This window comes from Bos taurus, chromosome 2, assembly GCF_002263795.3.
Source record: "Bos taurus isolate L1 Dominette 01449 registration number 42190680 breed Hereford chromosome 2, ARS-UCD2.0, whole genome shotgun sequence".
In the NCBI taxonomy this organism is placed as follows: Eukaryota; Metazoa; Chordata; class Mammalia; order Artiodactyla; family Bovidae; genus Bos; species Bos taurus.
The window spans coordinates 504,662-526,271 of record NC_037329.1 but is presented as its reverse complement, the minus strand read 5'-3'; the positions used below and the strand labels follow the sequence as shown (position 1 = coordinate 526,271).

Here is a 21,610-nt window from a genome sequence, read left to right as displayed (position 1 = left end):
CACTCATCCATTAATGGGTATTTGGGTTGATTCTACCTCTTGACTATTATGAATAGTGTTCTATGAACGTGGGTATGCAAATAATTTTTGAGACCCTGCTTCAGTTCTTTTGGATGTACACCCAAAAGAGAGTTTGCTGGATCAAATGGTTGTTACACTTTAAGTATTTTGAGGAACTTCCATACTATTTTCCATAATTGTTGAATCACTTTAGAAACACCAATAGTGCATAAGTGTTTGAATTTCTACACATCCCCACCAACATTTTTTCCTGCCTTTTGATAGTAGTCATCATAACAGGTGAAAGATGATTTCTCATTGTCATTTTGATATGCATCTCTCCAATGATTAGTCATGCTGGGAAATCTTTTCATCTGGTTACTGGCCATTTGTATACCATCTTTGGAGAAATGTCTGTTAAGTTCCTCTGGCCATTTTAAATTAGGTTATTTGATTTTTGTGTTCAGTCGTAGGAGTTCTGGGAAAGATTGAAGGCAGGAGGAGAAGGGGACAACAGAGGATGAGATGGTTGGATGGCATCACTGACTCAATGGACATGAGTTTGGGTAGGCTTCAGGAGTTGGTGATGGACAGAGAGGCCTGGCGTGCTGCATTTCATGGGGTCACAAAGAGTCGGACATGACTGAGGAACTGAACTGAACTGAACTGAGGAGTTCTTTATATTTTGGATATTAACTCATTTTCAGATATGTGATTTCCAGATATTTTCGCCTATTCTATGGGATGCCTTTTTACTCTAATGATTATGTCCTTTGATAAACAAAGGTTTTAAAGTTTCATGTAGTCTCATTTGTCAGTTTTTGTGGCCTGAGCTCTTGGTGTCGTAGCCAAGAAAATATTGGCAAATTCAATGTCATAAAGATTTTCCCTTAAGTTTTCTTTGGGAGTTTTATAGTTTTTGGCCTTATATTTAAGTCTATATTTCATTTAATTTTTGTATATGGTATAAAGTGAAGAAGAACTAAACAGTCTCTTGATGAAAGTGAAAGAAGAGAGTGAAAAAGTTGGCTTAAAACTCAACATTCAGATCATGGCATCTGGTCCCATCAGTTCATGGCAAGTAGACGGGAAAACAATGGAAACAGTGAGAGATTTTATTTTGGGGGGCTCCAAAATCACTGCAGATGATGACTGCAGCCATGAAATTAAAAGACGCTTGCTCCTTGGAAGAAAAGTTAAGACCAACCTAGACAGCATATTAAAAAGCAGAGATATTATTTTGCCAACAAAGGTCCATCTAGTCAAAGCTATGGTTTTACCAGTAGTCATGTATGGATGTGAGAGTTGGACTAAAAGGAAAGCTGAGCACCGAAGAATTGATGCTTTTAAACTGTGGTGTTGGAGAAGACTCTTGAGAGTTCCTTGGACTGCAAGGAGATCCAACCAGTCCATCCTAAAGGAAATCAGTCCTGAATATTCATTGGAAGGACTGATGCTAAAGTTGAAATCCCAATACTTTGGCCACCTCATGCGAAGAGTTGACTCACTGGAAAAGACCCTGATTCTGGGAGGGATTCGGGGCAGGAGGAGAAGGGGACGACAGAAGATGAGATGGTTGGATAGCATCACTGACTTGATGCACATGAGTTTGGGTGAACTCCGGGAGTTGGTGATGGACAGGGAGGCCTGGCGTGCTGCGATTCATGGGGTCACAAAGAGCTGGACACGACTGAGCGACTGAACTGAACTGAACTGAACTGAAGAAAACTTAACCCAAGATCAAAGAAGTTTTTGCATATGTTTATTCTAGCAGTTTTAAAATTACAGATTTTACATTTAGCCTTATTTTCTACGTGGGTTTTCCTGGTGGCTCAGATAGCAAAGAATTTGCCTGCAATGCAGGAGACACAGGTTCTATCCCTGGGTCAGGAAGATCTTTTGGAGAAGGGAATGGCTACCTACTCTAGTATTCTCGACTGGGAAATCCCACAGACATAGGAGCCTGGTGGGCTACAGTCCATGGGGTTGCAAAGAGTCAGACAGGACTGAGTGATTAACACTTTCCCTTTTCATTGTCCACGTAGCTAACTTTTGTGTATGATTCGATAAATGGATCAAAGTAAGAAATTTTTTTGCTTGTGAATATCCAATTGTTTCAGCACCATTCATGAAAATAATTACAATTTCTTCACTGAACTGTTGTTGAACTTTTCTTGCAAATTTTCTGATCTTTAACTTGTGGGTGTATTTCTGGACTCTCCATTGATCAGTTTGACTATATTAAAACACTATACTGTTTTGATTAGGTAATTTATGTTCTCTAATTTTGCTCTTCTTTTTCAAGTTTGTGTTGGTTATTCTAGGTCCTTTGTATTTCCACATAAGTTCTGGAATTTCTACAAAACATTCTTTGGAAAAACTAAAGGAGACCTTAATAAATAGAGGTGCTAATTCTTCCCAAATTAACCTATATGTGGCCCCTCAAAGGTGTCTACATCCTAATATGTGATGTTAATACCTGTGTATGTTATGTCACATGGCAGAAGGGACTTTGCAGGTAAAATTAAGGTTACAAATGTTAAAACAGGGAAATTTTCCTAGATTATCCAGGTGTGCTCAATGTAATAACATTGGCCCTTAAAATGGAAGTGGAAGAAAAGAGAGTTAATTGGAGAGATGAAGCAGGAGAAGCAGGAGAGATTTGAATTGTGAGAGTGACTTGACTTGACCCACCATTGTTGGCTTTGAAGACAGAGGAGGTGAGTCATGAGCTAGAAATGTAGGTGGCCTCTTAAAACTAAGAAAAACTCCTGGGTGATAGCAAGTAGGGAAGTAGGGACTTTTAGTTTGCATTGAATTATATCTACAATCAAAATAAGCAGGAACTGAATTATGTCTATAATTGAAATAAGTAGGGAAACAGTTTTTGTCCTGAAGTCTCTAGAAAGAAATGCAGCCCTGCCAACACCTTGATTTTGTTTTGAGGCCCTAATTAGAGACCAGCTAAGCTCATCATACTTCTGATCTATGAAAACCATGATATAATGAAGAGGTGCTATTTCAAGCTACTACATTTGTAGTACTTTGTGATGGCAGCTATAGAAAACTAGTACTTTTTATGTCTGTATGATCTAAAGCCATATTGCTGATCTTATTCTTGATATTGACATTTTTATTTCCTTTTTACTTTTCATCCTATTTAGATTGACCAAGCTTTACCAATCTTCTTGATCTTCTCAAAGAACCAAGTTTTGGTATTATTGCTTTTCACTGATAATTTTCTATCTTCATTTCATTGATTTCTGATCCAGCACATTTTTTTCTAATTATTTTGAGTTTTATTTGCTTAGAAAAAAATGTGCTCAGCCTATTTGAACAAAAACTTCATGAAAGAGCATATATGAATGGCAAATAAGTACATGAAAAGATGCTCAACATCATTAGTCATTAGAGGGATGCAATTTGAAACCATAATGAGATACCATTTTATGCCCACTGGAAAATAAAAAAATCTAAGTGTTGAAAATATGGAGAAATGGGCATTCCCATATACTACTGGTGGAATTGTAAAATGTTACAACCATTTTGGGAAGTAGTTTCACAGTTTCTTAAAACACAAATATTCCATAAACTAGCCTATCATATAATTCAACAATTCTGTCCCTAGATATTGATCCAAGATAACTGAAAGCATAATGTACATATATATAATTTATATGAAAGTTCATAGCACATTCATTTGTAATAGCCAAACACTGGAAGCAATGCAAGTGTCCATCAAAGGTGAATGATTATGTGCACTGTGGCATAGCCATACTTAACAAAAAAGAAGAATGAAATACCAACACTGAAGAATTGAAGAATGAACACACCAAGGTTGAAGAATCTTAAAATAATTGTATTGAATGGAAGCAGTCTGTTAAAAAAAATACGTGTTATATGATTGCATTTATAGAAAATATAAAAACTATACAATGAAAGGAAAGCAATGAATGGTCTCCTGGGGGTGGGATGGGGTGACAGGAGGAGGGAGAGGGAGAAAAGAATATGGACATGAGTAAAGTGCTGGCATGGTGGATATATTCATTATCCTGATGGCTGTTGTTTTCTTTGGTATATATATTAGCCAAAAGATACATGTTAAGTGTGTTCAGTTTGCAGAATATCGATTATCTTCAATTAAAAAAGAAATCTGAAGATGAAGAATTAGCATTTTAACAATTAAACTATAAGTCTGTTTACTTGTTTTTCAGGATGGATTGCTATTCTAGGTGCCATCTGGTTGCTAATTTTAGCTGATATCCATGATTTTGAGATAATTCTACACAGAGTGGAATGGGCAACCCTTCTGTTCTTTGCAGCACTCTTTGTTCTGATGGAGGTAAGTCTTTTGTTGAACTTTTGCAATAGTTCAAAGACCCGATTTTTATATTTCACATTTTATTTACTGAATGAAAAAAGCCCAAAGTTTGTAAGTCTTTGTACATATTCACTGAGTGGAAAATTATGGGGGTTGAAATTAGACTATTTTAAGTTAAACCAACTTTTATCTCAGGCACTTAAATAATATTTAATAAACTTGTTTATTTGGTTGCTGTTTTTTTTTTTTCTTGAATAACCTTTGTGGTTTGTAAACTTTCTCTAATTTCATTTGCTGTAAAGTAGAATTTACTCTAATTTGGGCTTAGAGCAAAATGACTTGTTACAAAAAGTTTATAGGGAAATATCTTGATAGTCTATTCCTTTTGTGTAATATTTAAATAATCTCTTATAATGGGAAAGACTGTATCAAAGAAAAGAATGAATAACATGTATTGTTTTAGTTATAATTGTTGTCACAAAGTTATTCACAATAACTTTTATCTTGGGAGTTGATTCACAAACATGTACCTCCTCAAATACAAAGATTTACTATATAAAAAATACTGTTCCCCAAAGGATTACTTCAAACACACCAAATGTTTCACATTAATCACCTTAACTTGTTGATTACAAATCCATTCAATATTCACTATTCTCTTGATTAAAACTAGCACTTTTTAATTAATTATTTTTAAACAGGTCCCTTGTATCATTGAAATCTGTCTTTAATTCATAATAGATTACATAGGTGTAATAACTCACATAGCCCCTCCAAATACATCAAAGAGATATGAATCATATTCTACTTCATCAATTTCCTACTCAAAACTTCACCTTTTCTATTCTGTGCTTTCTTTATGCACAAACATATAGACTATTGAGGGGGAAATTCTAGTTACTATTTCATGATTGGCTTTTGAAAGTCGCTGCCTCAATTGTATGTTTATTCAAGATGTAAACTGCTATCTCATCTAGGCTTTGGCATATTGTTCTCAATTTCATACTTCTCTTTGTCTGATAGGGTAAATGCTGGAATATTTAAAACAACTTGAGATATAATTTATATATTATAAAATTAATTCCTTTTACATTTACAGTTCAATAATTTTTAGTAAATTTTGAATGTTTCATTCCCATGACCCTCATGATCCCTTATAGTCATTTCTAGCTCACAACTCCAGCTCTAGGCAATCACTGATCCTTTTTCTATTGAGCTGCCTTTCCTGTACATTTCATCTAAAGGGAATCATATATTGTGTACTATTTTCTGTTGGCTTCTTTAAATTAGAATAATGATGTTGAGGTTCATCCATGTACCTTAGACTCATTTGTTTTATTGCTGAATAACATTCTGCTATATGGATATACTATATTTTATTTACCTATTTTCATAAAAATTTATGTATATTTGTGTATGAATTTTTGTGTGGACATATGTTTTATTTTAGGTAGATAATAGGTCTTATCATTGCTTTAACTTATTAAGAAACTGCTAAAATGTTTTCCACAGTGGTTGTACCATTTTACATTCCTACCAGTAATATAGTAGATTCCAGTTTCTTTACATCATCATTGTCATATATTGTCATTCATTTTGATTATAGACATTCTAGTAGGTGTATCAGTCAGTTCAGTTCAGTCGCTCAGTCGTTTATGACTCTTTGCAACCCCATGGACTGCAGCATGCCAGGCCTCCCTGTCCATCACCAATTCCTGGAGTTTATTCAAACTCATGTCCATTGAGTTGGTGATGCCATCCAACCATCTCATCCTCTGTCGTCCCCTTCTCCTCCTGCCCCCAATCCCTCCCAGCATCAGAGTCTTTTCCAATGAGTCGACTCTTCTCATGAGGTGGCCAAAGTACTGGAGTTTCAGCTTTAGCATCATTCCCTCCAAAGAAATCCCAGGGCTGATCTCCTTTAGAATGGACTGGTTGGATGTCCTTGCAGTCCAAGGGACTCTCAAGAGTCTTCTTCAGCACCACAGTTCAAAAGCATCAATTCTTCGGTGCTCAGCTTTCCTTTTAGTCCAACTCTTGCATTCATACATGACTACTGGAAAAACCATAGCTTTGACTAGATGAAACTTTGTTGGCAAAGTAACATCTCTGCTTTTTAATATGCTGTCTAGGTTGGTCTTAAGTTTTCTTCCAAGGAGCCAGTGCCTTTTAATTTCATGGCTGCAGTCACCATTTGCAGTGATTATGGAGCCCCCCAAAATAAAGTCTGTCACTGTTTCCACTGTTTCCCCATCTATTTGCCATGAAGTGATGGGGCCAAATGCCATGATCTTAGTTTTCTTAGTAGGTGTATAATGGTTTTTAGTTTTTTAAAAAGGCAATATGGGAAAACATTCTTTGAACGTACTGTTCTCCATAGTAGCTGTACCAGTTTATATTTCCACCAATAGTGTAGGAGGGTTCCCTTTCTCCACACCCTCTTCAGCATTTTTTTTTAAGATTATTTTTTAATGGAGTGTACTTGATTTGCAATGTTTTGTTAGTTTCTGCTGTACAGAAAAGTGAATCAGTTATACATATATGTATATCCACTCATTTTTAGATTCTTTTTCCATATAGGCCATTAAAAAATATTGAGTAGAATGTCCTATGTTATAGAGTAGGTCCATATTAGTTATCTGTTTTATATATAGTGGTGTGTATATGTCAATATCAATCTCCCAGTTTATCCCTCCACTCTTACCTCCTGATAACCATAATTTTGTTTTCTACATCTGTGACTCTATTTCTATTTTTTTTTTTTTTGCTTTTAATTGATTTGTCTTTAATTGAAGGATAATTGCTTTGCAATATTGTGTTGGTTTCTGCCATGCATCAACATGACTCAACCATAGGTATACCAATGTCCCCTTCCTCTTGAACCTCCCTCCCAACTCCCACCCAATCCCACACTTCTAGGTTGTCATAGAGCACCAGTTTGAGCTCCCTGAGTCATACAGTAAATTCCTACTATCTGTTTTCCATATGGTAGTATAAATGTTTCCATGCTGCTCTCTCCATTTGTCCCACCCTCTCCTTCCCCTCCCCATTTCCTCAAGTCTGTTCTCTATTTCTGCATCTCCATTGCTGCCCTGCAAATAGGTGATGGCATCATCAGCATTTTTGATGATGGCCATTCTGACTGGTGTGAGGTGATATCTTATTGTAGCTTTGATTTTCATTTCTCTAGTAATTAGTGATGTTGAGCATCTTTTCATGTGCCTCTTGACTATTTGTGTGTCTTCTCTGGAGAAAAGTCTATTTAGGTCTTCTGCTCATTTTTGATTAGTTTTTTTTTTTATATTGAGCTGCATGAGCTGTTTGTAAACTTTGGAGATTATTCCCTTTTTTGTTGTATCTGCTGCACATATTTTCTCCCATTTTATGGATTATATATTTGCTTTGTTTCTGGTTACCTTTGCTGTGCAAAATTTTTGAGTTTAATATGGTACCATTTATTTATTTTTCTTTCATTTCCACTACTCTAGGACAGAGATCAGAGATACATTGCTGCAATTTATGTCAAAGAGTGTTCTGCCTATGTTTTCCTCTAAGAGTTTTACAGTAATGTCTTACACTTAGATCTTTAATCCATTTTGATTGGAGTTTGTTTTTTTGGTGTATGGTGTTAAAGGATATTCTAATTTCATTCTTTTACATGTAGCTGTCCAGTTTTCCTAACACCATTTATTGAAGAGATTGTCCTTTCTCCACTGTATATTTTTGCCTCCTTTGTCATAGATTAATTAACCAGAGGTGCATGGGTTTATTTCTGGGCATTTTGTCCTATTTCATTGATCGATAGTTCTGTTTTTATGCAGTACCATACTGTTTTGATTACTGTGGCTTTGTAGTATATTCTGAAGCCAGGGAACTTTTTACTCCAGGTTTGTTTTTCTTTCTCAAGATTGCTTTGAGTACTCAAGGTCTTTTGTATCATCATACAAATGTAAAATTTTAAAATTCTAGTTTTGTGAAAAATGCCATTGATAATTTGATAAGGATTGCATTGAATCCATAGATTATTTTGTGTAGTATAGTCATTTTCACAATATTAATTCTTCCAACCTAAGAACATGGTATATCTTTCCATCTGTGTCATCTTCGATTTCTTTTTTCAACATCTTGTATATAGTTTTTGGAGTATAGGTCGTTTGCCCCCTTAGGCAAAATTTATAACTGTGTGTTATATTCTTTTCGATGATATTGTGAATATAATTTTTTTTTTAAATTTTATTAGATTGGTGCAAACCTAATTGTGATTTCAGACCCTAAATTTTAAATCATTATAATTAGGCTCAAACACATCTTTATTAATTGAAATAGGAACCATTATAATTAACACATTTTTGCCAATGAGAAATAAGTTTGTTTATTCTTGTTACATAAAAATCTGTGCTTCAGGATTCAATGAACCCTTGGAAAGCAAAAAGTTGTTGAGATGCTTGAAGAATGGCAAATGGGGCAAAACGTCACAGCCCAATTCATTCAACTTTTGAAGTGTTGGTTGTGTGACGTGTGGTCTGGTGTTGTCATGCAGAAGAATGGGGCCCATTCTGTTGACCAATGCCAGTTGCAGGTGTTGCAGATTTCAATGCAGCTCATTGATTTGCTGAGCATAGTTCTCAGATGTAATTGTTTCACAGGAATTCAGAAAGCTGTAAAGGATCAGATGGCCAGCAGACCACCAAACAGTGACTATGACCATTTTTTGGTGCAAGTTTGGCTTTGGAAAGTGCTTTGGAGCTTCTTCTCAGTCCAACCACTGAGCTGGTCATTGCCAATTGTATATAATCCACTTTTTGTCTCACAATCTGATGGAGAAATGGTTCATTGATGTTGCATAGAATAAGAGAAGAAAACACTTCAAAACGACATTCCCCCCCCCTTAATTTTCAGTCAACTCATGAGGCACCCACTCATTGAGCTTTTTTGCCTTTCCAATTTGCTTCAAATGCCAAATGACTATAGAACAGTTGACATTGAATTCTTGGGCATTTTCTAGTGTAGTTGTAAGAGGGTCAGCTTCAATGATAGCTCTCAGTTTGTCATTGTCAACTTCCAAAGGCTGGCCACTATGCTGTTCACCTTCAAGCTTCTCATCTCCTTTGTAAAACTTCTTGAATCACCACTGCACTGCACATTTGTTAGTGTTTACTGGGCCAAATGCATTGCAGATGTTGTGAGTTGTCTCTGCTGCTTTATGAACATTTATGAACTAAAGAAAATCACTCAAATTTGTTTTTTATTTAACATCATTTCCCTAGTCTAAAATAAATATAAAATAAACAGCAAGTAATGTTATTAGCAAAAAAACATAAAGTGAGAAATGTGCATTAAAATGATGTACAACACAACCACGTTTATTTAAGAATGTATTCCAATATCAAATGGCAAATTTCAACAGTGCAAAACCACCATTACTTTTGCAACAACCTAATATATTCTGATTGCATATTAACATTACATGGAAATACAAATTTTTTAATAATAACATTATATCCTGGGACCTTGATGAATCCATTCGTTAGTTTAGTAGTTGTTTTTATATCCTTTGGAAATTCTTTTCATGTCATCTGCAAAGACATTTTAATTTCTTTTCTGATCTGATGCCTTTAACTAGCTCACATTTTCCCCCTTCCTTTCCTCCAAATACCCTCTTTCCCTCTTCTCTTAATTTTTTCCTGTCTTGTTAGGTAGAATCCCTAGTTTGATGTTGAAGTGATGAGTATTAACATTCATATCTTATATCTGATCTTGGGGGAAATGGATTTGGTTTTTCACCATTATGCATAGTGTTAGTTGTAGGGTTTTTTTTTTTTTTTTTTTGGCTATATATAGATGTCCTTTATTAAGCTGAGAAATATATTAGGATATATTCCTTATTTGTTGTGAAATTTAATATTGGATTTTTTCAACTTTTATCTGTATCTATTAAGATGGCCGTATATATTGTTTAAACTTTGAATCTATTATTATGGTATACTACATTTACTGATTTTCAGATGTTAAGTCTGCTTTGTATTCCCGAAGTAAATCTCACTTGATCATGTTGTAATAAGTTGTTGAGTTAAGTTTACTATTATTCTTTGAGAATTTTTACATCTATATTCACGAGGGATATTGATCTATATAGTTTTCATGTATGTTTTGTCTGGATTTGTTATGAGCATCACACTGAATGAGTGCGACAGAATGGGTTGCAAAGAATTCTGTGTAGAAGAGTTTGTGAAAGATTGTTTTTAAATATTCAATAAAAGTTTCCAGTGAAGCCATCTGGGCATGAAATTAAATTGTGGAAAAGTTTTATATATTTGTTTGTTTTTCCTAATTCATTTTCTTTGGCCTATTTAGGTATTCTAGTTCTTCTTGAGTAAATTTTACTAGTTTTTGTTTTCTATGAATTTGTCTATTTCATCCAAATTTTCTTAATTTTTGGCATAAATTGTTTGTAATATTGCCTTATAATACTTTTTTATTTCAGTGCTATCATTAGAGATATCCCCCTTTCTATTTCTGATTTTGATGATTTGTGTCTTCTCTCTTTTTTCTTGGTTAGCCTAGGTAAAGTTTGTCTACTTTTTTGATATTTATTTTTAAAAGGAAATATTAATTTCATTGACTTTATTTTTTCATATTAAGTAATTGGATAAACTCTTGAATTGGAAATATTTTTTAAAGTTGGAAAGCCTTAAGATCTTACTTTCTAAACTTTAGAGTTTAGTGCATTTCATCTAAAACTGTCTATTCTCTCAGTGACAAAGACATTTCATTTTTTCATTACCATCCTCTTTGCTTCTTCCCTTATAGATGTGTATGTATTTAAAGTTCTCAGGCTTTCTGATACGTGTTAATGTTTGACAAAAACCAACCCAGTACTGTAAAGCAATTATCCTTCAGTTAAAAATAAATAAAAATTAAAAAATTCTTGACCTTTAAAAGTTTTTTCTCAGGCTTTTCTGCTAGCCAGAAAGAAAATCCATTTCCAACAAGCTTCTTTTCACTAGACTCTCAGTTCCTCATTTCCTCTTGCTACTTTGCCACCTAAGTCTTCTTATTTTAACGATCCTCTCCATAGATTCAGATGCTTTCAGGCAGACCATAAGGTTTCCATGGCTGCTGCTTGGAGGTCAAATTACTTTCATTAATTTTCTTTGTACATTTTTTGATTTCTATTTCATTGATTTCTCCTCTAATCTTTATTATTTAATTTCTTCTATTGGCTTTTGATTTGATATTCTCTCTTTGCCTCCTGTGTTCTTAAAGTGGAACCTTAGGTTATTAATGAGATCTTTCTTATTTTACATAAGCATTTTAGCTACAAATTTCCCCCAAGCATCATTTCTCTGCATCCTTTATTACTGATACTCTTCTTTTATTTTCATCTGTTCAAAATATTTGCTATTTTTTCTTATAATTTATTTTTTAAAGATTTGTTAGCAATTTATTTGTAATATTTTCATTTATGAAATGATTCTAGGTTTATTTAATTTTTCTTTTCATTCTACATAAATCAGAACATGATTCATTAGAGCCACATATTTTGCTTTTATCACTGTTTGTAAATCTTCACCTAGACAATCTTGACAAGTCTATAAAATAGTCAAAGTAGATTGTTCTTCAAAATAGGCAAGAGAAGCAAAGTTGATGTTAGTGGTTTTTGAGAGGTATTTAAATATGGTATTGTTTTTGACATATGGGTTATTGAGAAGTGTGTTTTTTAAGTTACCAATATTTGTGGGTTGTCTATATTTCTTTCCATTTTTTATTTTTAATTTAGTTCAATTGTCATAGAATATATTTTTCATATATCAGTCCTTGTAATTTTATTGAGTCTTTGTTTATAGTCTTGCATTTTGTCTTTTCTGGAGAATATTCTACTTGTGCTTGAAAAGTATGTGTATTCTGCTTTTGTTTGGTGGAGAATTCTACAAATATCAGATACATCATGCTTGTCAATAGTTTTGTTTAAGTTTTATACATTACCTATATTCTGTATAATTTATATCAATTGTTGATAGTGGGGTATTGAAGTCTTCACCTATCACTGTTAAATTGTATATTTTCTTTTCACATGTACTAGTTTTTGTTTCATATGTCTTGGAGATCTGTTGTTAGGCACATGTATTTTATAATTATTATAACATTCATGTGAATAGAACTTTCATCATTATTATATCTCCCTCTTTTTTTTTTAGTAATATTTTTGTGTTAGAATCTTTTTTGACTGGTATTGATATGGCCACTTTCAGCTCTCATTTGTTGTTTTTTGCAGGGGCTACCATTAAAAAAATTCAGTCTGACAATTTCTTTTTGATTGAAATGTTTGTTTATATGTAATAAAATTACTCATATGGTTGAATTTATCTGTCATTTTGTTATTTGATTTTGCTATGTTTTCTTTCTTTTGTACCTCTCTTCTTCTTTACTGCTTTCTTTGTGCTAAACAAATATGTAACTGTAGACCATTTAAATTGTCTTTCATTTTGTTTTTTACACCGTATTTTAAAATTATTATAATATTATGAGTTAAACTATGCATCGATTTAAATTTAGTTTTTATTTTATATTGAAGTATAGTTGTTTACAATGTTGTGTTAATCTTGGATGTATAGCAAAGTGGCTCAGTTATACATATACATTTATCCATTATTTTCCAGATTCTTTTCCTATGTAGGTTGTTACAGAATAATGAGTAGACTTCCCTACGCTATACAGTAGGTCCTTTTCATTTCATTGATCTTTTATATTGTTTTCTTTATCTATATTTCATTTGTTTCTGCTTTGATTGTTATGATTTCTTTCCTACCAGTACTTGGGTTTTGTTTGTTCTTCTTTCTCTAGTTGCTTTAGGTGTAAGGTTATGCTGTGCTGTGATTAGTCACTCAGTCTTGTCTGACTCTTTGCAACTGCATGGACTATAGCCTGCCAAGTTCCTCATCCTGGGGATTTTTCATGCAAGAATATTGAAGTGGGTTGCCATTTCCTCCTTCAGGGAATCTTCCTGACCCAGAAATTGAACCTGCATCTCCTGTGTCTTCTGCATTGCAGGAAGATTCTTTACCCACTGAGCCATTGAGGAGGCCCCTTGATATATGATGTAAGGTGTAAAGTTAGGTTGTTTATTTGAGATATTGCTTGTTGCATGAGGTAAGGTTGTATTGCTATAAAATTTCCTCTTGGAACTGCTTTTGTTGTGTCCCATAAGTTTTGGATTTTTGTGTTTTCATTTGCGTTTTTTTTTCTAGATATATTTTGATTTCCTCAGTGATCCATTAGTTGTTATACTAAAGTAGCATATTGTTCAGCGTCCACATATTTGTGTTTTTTGTAGTTTTTTTAATGTGTGTGTATTAAATAATTTTTAATCTCGTAGTACTGTGGTTGGAAAAGATGCTTGATATGATTTCAGTTTTCTTAAATTTACCAAGGCCTCCTTTGTGGCCTAGCATGCGATCTATCCTGAAAAATGTTCCATGTGCTCTTGAGAAGAATGTGTATTCTGATGCCTTGTATGTTCTACAAATATCAATTAAGTCCACATGGTCTAACTATTTTCCAGTTTGTGAGTTGCTCACCCAGTGGGTATGGGATTTGATTACATCATGAGGTGTCCCCTCCTACAATCCTTATGTGGTTTCCTGTTTGTCTTTGGATGTTGAATATATTTTTTGGTAGGTTCAAGTCTCTTCTGTCAATGGTTGTTCAGCAGTAAGTTGTGATTTCAGTATTTTCATGAGAAGAGGTGAACTCAAGTCCTTCTGCTCCACTATATTGACTCCCTATGCATCTTAATGTATTACAGTTTACTTCAGGTTAACAGTGATTTGCTTCCAGTAAAATATAGAAATCTTCTTCCAGTACAGCTCAAGTTTTTCCTTCCTCCATTGTGCTCCTATTGTCATATACATTATATCTTTAGGTTATATGCCTAACATATAGTTTTACCATCCTTATTGTTTTGTGATATGCATTTTAAATAAAAAAAGAAAAGAAAATATATTCATACAGTCTTTAAAAAAAAAATATATATATATATATAATTAAAGTATACTGTTACTGCTAAGTCACTTTAGTCGTGTCCAACTCTGTGCGACCCCATAGACGTCAGCCCACCAGGCTCCCCCGTCCCTGGGATTCTCCAAGCAAGAACACTGGAGTGGGTTGCCATTTCCTTCTCCAATGCATGAAAGTGAAAAAGTGAAAGTGAAGTCGCTCAGTTGTGTCCGACTCTTAGCGACCACATGGACCCTTAGCGACCTGACCAGGCTCCTCCATCCATGGAATTTTCCAGGCAAGAGTACTGGAGTGGGGTGCCATTGCCTTCTCTGATTATTAAAGTATAGTTTACTTAAAATGTTTCAAGGTGATTCAGTTATACAAATACACATATAGTATTTTAGAAATAATTTTCCTCATAAGTTATTATAAGATATGGGCCATGGTTCCCTATGCTATACAGTAAATCTTTGTTTCTTGTTGCATGTCTATTTTTAATGAGAAATCTCACATTCTATGTATATTAAGTCAAACAAGTGGAATCAAAATGTCATAATTCTTTTAATTAGGCAAAAATTCATAAATGTTTAAATATATATATATATTATACATATATATATGTATACAAAAGCTTTTCTGCTACACTTGATAAAGACTTGAGAAAGAACATAAAAAAAGAAGAGATGAAGAAATTGGAGAACATAAACTAAATGAAATGGGAGCACTGAATATGAAATAGAAAAGTGAAACAAACTAGATAAAAGTGAAAGATCATCATATAACCCAGTTGTTTTTAAACATGAGTACTCATTAGAAACATATCTGGAGCTCTGGAGAAAAAAAGCAATACCTGAGCATTGATATTTAAAAAAAAATTCCAATATAATTCTGATATGCATCTGGATTTTAAAAAGTGATTACAGGTTTTCCCATTAAATCCTAGTTTTGGTGATACAGAGTTCTATTTTTTTTTTCTGTTGACCAGTCATGATACAATGGTATTAAGTGAGTAATTGTTACATAATCACAAGAGGAAAAGATGTTTATCAGTTTTCACAATTAGTAGCCAGACAAAAAAAAAAAAAAGATAATTATAATTTTGAGCCATAATGGGAATGTGATTAACTTAACAATATAAAATAATTACATACAACTTTGGGGGAGGTCAAGCAGAATGATGTGGTAAGTGGAAGTGCATACATGCACATAGTTTCATCCACCCAGCCAGTGTATGTCTTATGGTTGGTGCATTTAATCCATTTGCATTCAAGGTAATTATGTATGATCCTATTACTGTTTTCTTAATTGTTTTGGGTTTATTTTCTGTAGGCCTTTTCCTTCTCTTGTGTTTCTTGCTTAGAGGAGTTCCTTTAGCATTTGTTGTAAAGCTGGTTTGGTGGTGCTGAATTCTCTTAACTTTTGCTTATCTGGAGAGCTTTTGATTTCTCTATAAAGTCTGAAGGAGAGTCTTGCTGGGTAAAGTATTCTTGGTTGTAGGTTCTTCCTGTTCATCACTTTAAATATATCATGCCATTCCCTTCTGGCTTGTAGAGTTTCTGTTGAAAAATCAGCTGATATCTTGATGGGAGTTCCCTTGTATGTCATTTGTCATTTTCCCCTTATTGCTTTTAATATTTTACCTGTCTTTAATTTTTGTTAGTTTGATTATTATGTGTCTTGCTGTATTCCTTCTTGGGTTTATCCTGCCTGGGACTCTGTGCTTGCTGTACTTGGTTGACTATTTCATTTCCTATGTTCTGGAATTTTCAACTATTATCTCTTCAAATATTTTCTTAGGTGCTTTCTCTCTCTCTCTTCTACTTCTGGGACCTCTATAATGTAAATGCTGGTGTGTTTAATGTAATCCCAGAGGTCTCTTAGGCTGTCTTCATTTCTTTGCATTCTTTTTTCTATATTCTGTTTTGTGGCAGTGATTTCCACCATTCTGTCATTTATCCATTATTCTGCCTCGGTTATTCTGTTGTTCATTCCTTCTAGTGTATTATTCTTCCCTGTTTGCTCTTTAGTTCTTATAGGTCTTTGGTAAACATTTCTTGCCTCTTCTCAATCTTTACTTCCATTCTTTCCCCAAGATCCTGGATCATCACTATCAATATTCTGAATTATTTTTCTGGAAGGTTGTCTATCTCCACTTTGTTTAGTTGTTTTTCTGAGATTTTATCTTATCCTTTCCTCTGGGACATACCTTTCTGCTTTTACATAGTGATTAGCTTTCTGTAATATTGTTTTTGTTTTAGTCACTTTGAGACCGTGCTTCTTCTTGCTTCTTCTGTCTGTCCTTTGATGGATGAGGCTAAGAAGATTGTGTAAGCTTCTTGATAGAAGGGACTGATGTGGGAAAAACTGAGTCTTGATCTGGTGGGCAGGCCTTGCTCATTAAAGCTTTAATCCAATTATCTGCTGATAAGTGATGTTGCACTCCCTCCCTGGTAGTTGTTTGGTCCGAGGTGACCCAGTCCTGGTGTCTATGGGCTCTATGTAGGGTTAATGGCCAACTCCAAGAGGGTTTACACCACGGGGGACCTTCTAGTTCCCTCGTCCCTTTGGTGAATGCCTGCCAACCCATGTCTCCACAGGCGGCCTTCCGACACTAGCAGGTAGTTTTGGTTCAGTCTCCTGTGGGGTCACTTCTTCTCTCCTCCGGGTCTTGCTGCAAACAAAATTTTGTTTGTGCTTTCCAAGATTGGAGTCTCTGTTTCCCTCAGTCCTCTGGAAGGCCTGTAATGATACCCTGCTGGCCCTCAAGGCCAGACTCCCTGGGGATTCACAGTCCCTTTGTCGAATCCCCCAGGCTGGGTTCGACAGAATGGGGGATTCAGAACCTTCACAACAGAGGGAGAACTTCTTTAGTATTATTGTTCTCCAGTCTGTGGGTCACCCACCTGGTGGGTATAGGGTTTGATTTGATCATGATTGCGCCCCTCTTTGGGCTTCCCTTGTGGCTCAGCTGTAAAGAATCTGCCTGCAATGCGGGAGACCTGGGTTTGATCCCTGGGTTGGGAAGATGCCCCGAAGAAGGGAAAGGCTACCCACTCCAGTATTCTGGCTTGGAGAATTCCATGGACTGTATAGTCCATGGGATCACAAAGAGTTGGACATGACTGACACATTTTCACTTTACCTTCTCATTGAGGTTTCTTCTTTGTCTTTAGGTGTGAGGTATCTTTTTTTGGTGGGTTTCAGCATCCTCCTGTCAATAGTTGTTCAACAGCTAGTTGCAAGTTTGGTGCTCTTGCAGGAGGAGATGAGCACAGATCCTTCTACTCTGCCACCTTGAACCAAAAGACTCAATCAATCTTTTTATATATGTATATATTTACCTTTTCCATGGTTCTTTATTGTTTAGTATGGATTTAAGTTTCCATCTGGTGTTGGCTTGAAGGAGCAGCAAATTTAGTTTTTATTTGTATGTGAATGCCTTTCCCAACCCCTGCATTATTTTCCAAAAATAGTTTTGATGAATCAGTGTGGAATTCTTGGGTCTTTTAACTTTTGTCTTTTAACATTCCAAATCTATTGTCTTGCTGCCTTCTGGTCTCCATTACTTCTCATGATGTCAGCTATTCATCATATTGTTTTACCCCTATGCATTTAGAGTCATTTTTGTTGCTGTTTTTGAGACTTTTTTTTGTATTTGTCTCTCAATACAGTGACTATAGTGCATTTGGGCTTGGATCTCTATGTTTATTTTAGTTTTGTTTCTTTGAGCTTTTCTTTCTTTCTTTTAAATTAGAGGATAATTTCTTGGCAATATTTTGTCAGTTTCTGCTGTACAAGAGTGTGAATCAGCTATAAGCATATGTATATCTCCACCTTCTTAAGCCTCCTTCCCATCTCCTAGGTCATCACAGAGCACTAAGCTGTGCTTATGGTGTTATAAAATATCTTCTCACTAGCTATTGTAGAAATGTCTGTTTATGTCTTCCACCCATTTTAAAATTGGGTTGTTAGTTTTTCTGATATTGTATGAACTGTATGAATTGCCTGTATTTTTTGGTGATTAACCCTTTGTCAGTTTCTTCATTTGCAATTATTTCCTACAATTCAGAGGGCTGTCTTTTTGTCTTGCTTATGTTTTCCTTTTCTGTGTAATTTTTTTTTTGTTTAAGTATGTCCTGCTTGTTTATTTTGTTTTTATTTCCATTACTCTAGGAGATGGGTCAAAGAGGATCTTGCTTCAATTTATGGCAAAGATTATTCTGGCTATGTTTTCCTCTAAGGGCTTTATAGTGTCTGGTATTACATTTAGGTCTTTAATATATTTTGAGTTTAATTTTGTGTATGGTGCTAGAAAGTGTTATAATTGCATTTTTTTACATGTAGCTCTCCAGTTTTGCCAGCACCACTTATTGAAGAGGGTTTCTTTTCTCCATTGTGTACTCTTTGTCAAAGATAAGGTGACCATAAGTGATGGGTTTCTCTCTAGGCTTTCTATCTTGTTCCATTGACCTACATTACTATTTTTGTGCCAGTACCATACTGTCCTGATGACTGTAGCTTTGTAGTAGAGTCTGAACTCAGGGAGGTTGATTCCTCTAGTTCCGTTTTTCTTTCTCAGGGTTGCTTTGGCTATTTGGATTCTTTTGTGTTCCCAAGCAAACTGGAATTTTTTTGTCATGGTTTTGTGAAAAATGCCATTGGTAGTTTGATAGAGATTGCATTGAATCTGTAGATTGCTTTGAGTAGCATAGTCATCTTCACAATATTTAAATTTCCAACACAAGAGTATAGTATATATTTCCATATATTTGTGTCATCTTGATTTCTTTCTTGAGTGTCTTGTAGTTTTCTGTATACAAGTCTTTTACCTCCTTGGGTAGGTTTATTCCTAGGTATTTTATTCTTTTTGCTGCAATGGTGAATGGGATTTTTAAAAAATTCTTTCTGATTTTTCATTGTTAGTGTATAGGAATGCAAGGGATTTCTGTGTATTAATTTTGAATACTGTGACTTTACCAGGTTCACTGATTAGCTCTAGTAGTTTCCTGGTGGCATCTTTTGCGTTTTCTATATATGTATTTTTATGTCAGTTCTAAGCAGTGAGAGTTTTCTTTTTTTCCAATTTAGAGCCCTGCTATTTCTTTTACTCCTCTGATTGCTGTGGTTAGGACTTCTAGAACTATGTTGAATAATAGTGGCGAGAGTGGACACCCGTGTCTAGTTTCTTAGAGGAAATGCCATCAAATTTTCATTTAGAATAATATTTGCTGTGGGTTTGGTACATATGGCCTTTATTTTGTTGGGGTAGGTTTAATTTAGGCACAGTTTATACAGTTTTTTAAAAAAAATTATTATCAAAATTTTGGGTTTTGTTGAAAGCTTTTTCTACATCTATCGAGTGGAAAATTCTGAAAGAGATGGGAATACCAGACCACCTGACCTGACTCTTGAGAAACCTGTATGCAGGTCAAGAAGCAACAGTTAGAACTGGACATGGAACAACAGACTGGTTCCAAATAGGAAAAGGAGTACCTCAAGGCTGTATATTGTCACGCTGCTTATTTAACTTCTATGCAGAGTACATCATGAGAAACCCTGGGCTGGAGGAAGCACAAGCTGGAATCAAGATTGCTGGGGGAAATATCAATAACCTCAGATATGCAGATGACATCACCCTTATGGCAGAAAGAGAAGAAGAACTAAGGAGCTTCTTGATGAAAGTGAAAGAGGAGAGTGAAAAAGTTGGCTTAAAGCTCAACATTCAGAAAACTAAGATCATGGCCTCCGGTCCCATCACTTCATGGCAAATAGATGGGGAAACAGTGGAAACCATGGCTGACTTTATTTTTGGGGGCTCCAAAATCACTTCAGATGCTGATTGAAGCCATGAAATTAAAAGACACTTGCTCCTTGGAAGGAAAGTTATGACCAACCTAGATAGCATATTCAAAAGCAGAGACATTACTTTGCCAACAAAGGTCCGTCTAGTCAAGGCTATAATTTTTCCAGTGGTCATATATGAATGTGAGAGTTGGACTGTAAAGAAAGCTGAGTGCTGAAGAATTGATTCCTTTGAACTGTAGTGTTGGAGAAGACTCTTGAGAGAGCAAGGAGATGCAACCAGTCCATCCTAAAGGAGATCAGTCCTGGCTGTTCATTGGTAGGACTGATTTTGAAGCTGAAACTCCAATACATTGTCCACCTGATGCGAAGAGCTGACTCATTTGAAAAGACCCTGATGCTGGGAAAGATTGGGGGCAGAAGGAGAAGGGGACGACAGAGGATGAGATGGTTGGATGGCATCACCGACTCAGTGGACAGGGGTTTGGGTGGACTCTGGGAGTTGGTGATGGACAGGGATGCCTGGCATGCTGCGGTTCTCAGGATCACAAAGAGTCGGACACGACTGAGCAACTGAACTGAACTGACTGAGATTATCATATTTTCCCCCACAATTTGTTAATAGTGTATCATACTGATTTGTATGTATTGCTGAACCCTTGAATCACTGGGATAAACCCCAATTGATCATGATGTATGATTCTTTTAATATGTTGTTGGATTCTGTTTGATATTTTTTTTTTGAGGATATTTTCATATATATTCAACACTGATTTTGCTCTGTACTTTTATTTATTTATTTATTTTTTTTGGTTCATATCTCTGTCTGGTTTTGGTATCAGGGTGATGGTGGCCTTGTGGAACTAATTTTAAAGTATTCCTCCCTTGGGCATCTCTTGGAAGAGTTGGAGAAGGAGAGGTGTTAGCTCTTCTGTAAATGTTTGATTGAATTTGCCTATTAAGCAATCAAGTCCTAGGCTGTTGTTTGCTACGAATTTTTTCCTCTGTTTCAATTTCACTAATTTTGATTGGACCACTAATATTTTCTATTTGTTCTTGGTTCAGTCCTGGAAGGCTGTATTTTTCTTAGAATTTGTGCATTTCTTCCAGGCTGTCCATTTTATTGGCATATATTTGCTTATGGTAGTCTCTTTTGATCCTTTGTATTTCTGCAGTGTCAGTTGTAGGTTCTTTTTCATTTATAATTTTTTTCAGTTTGAATTCTCTCCCTTTTTTCTTTGATGAATCTGGGTAATGGATTATCAATTTTGTTTATCTTCTCAAGGAACCAACTGTTAGTTTTAGTGATCTTTACTGTTGTTTTCTTCACTTCTTTTTAAAAAATTTATTTCTGTTCTGATCTTTGTGATTCCTTTCCTTCCACTAACTTTTTGTTGTTGTTGTTATTCTTTTCTAATTGCTTTAGGTGTAGGGTTAGGTTGTTTACTTGAGATTTTTCTTGTTTCTTGAGGTAGGATTGTATTGCTA

General features: G+C 35.0%; 1 protein-coding gene across 4 annotated transcripts in view; it reads left to right on the top strand.

Annotated features, from left to right (window-relative positions):
- Positions 1–21,610, top strand: part of OCA2 (OCA2 melanosomal transmembrane protein) — a 280,525-nt gene that overhangs the window by 178,671 nt on the left and 80,244 nt on the right. For all 4 annotated transcript variants that reach the window (XM_059877646.1, XM_024979497.2, XM_024979496.2 and 1 more), the window contains one exon: positions 4,215–4,342. In XM_059877646.1, the coding sequence (XP_059733629.1) occupies positions 4,215–4,342 (128 nt within the window). The remainder of the gene's footprint in view (positions 1–4,214; positions 4,343–21,610) is intronic.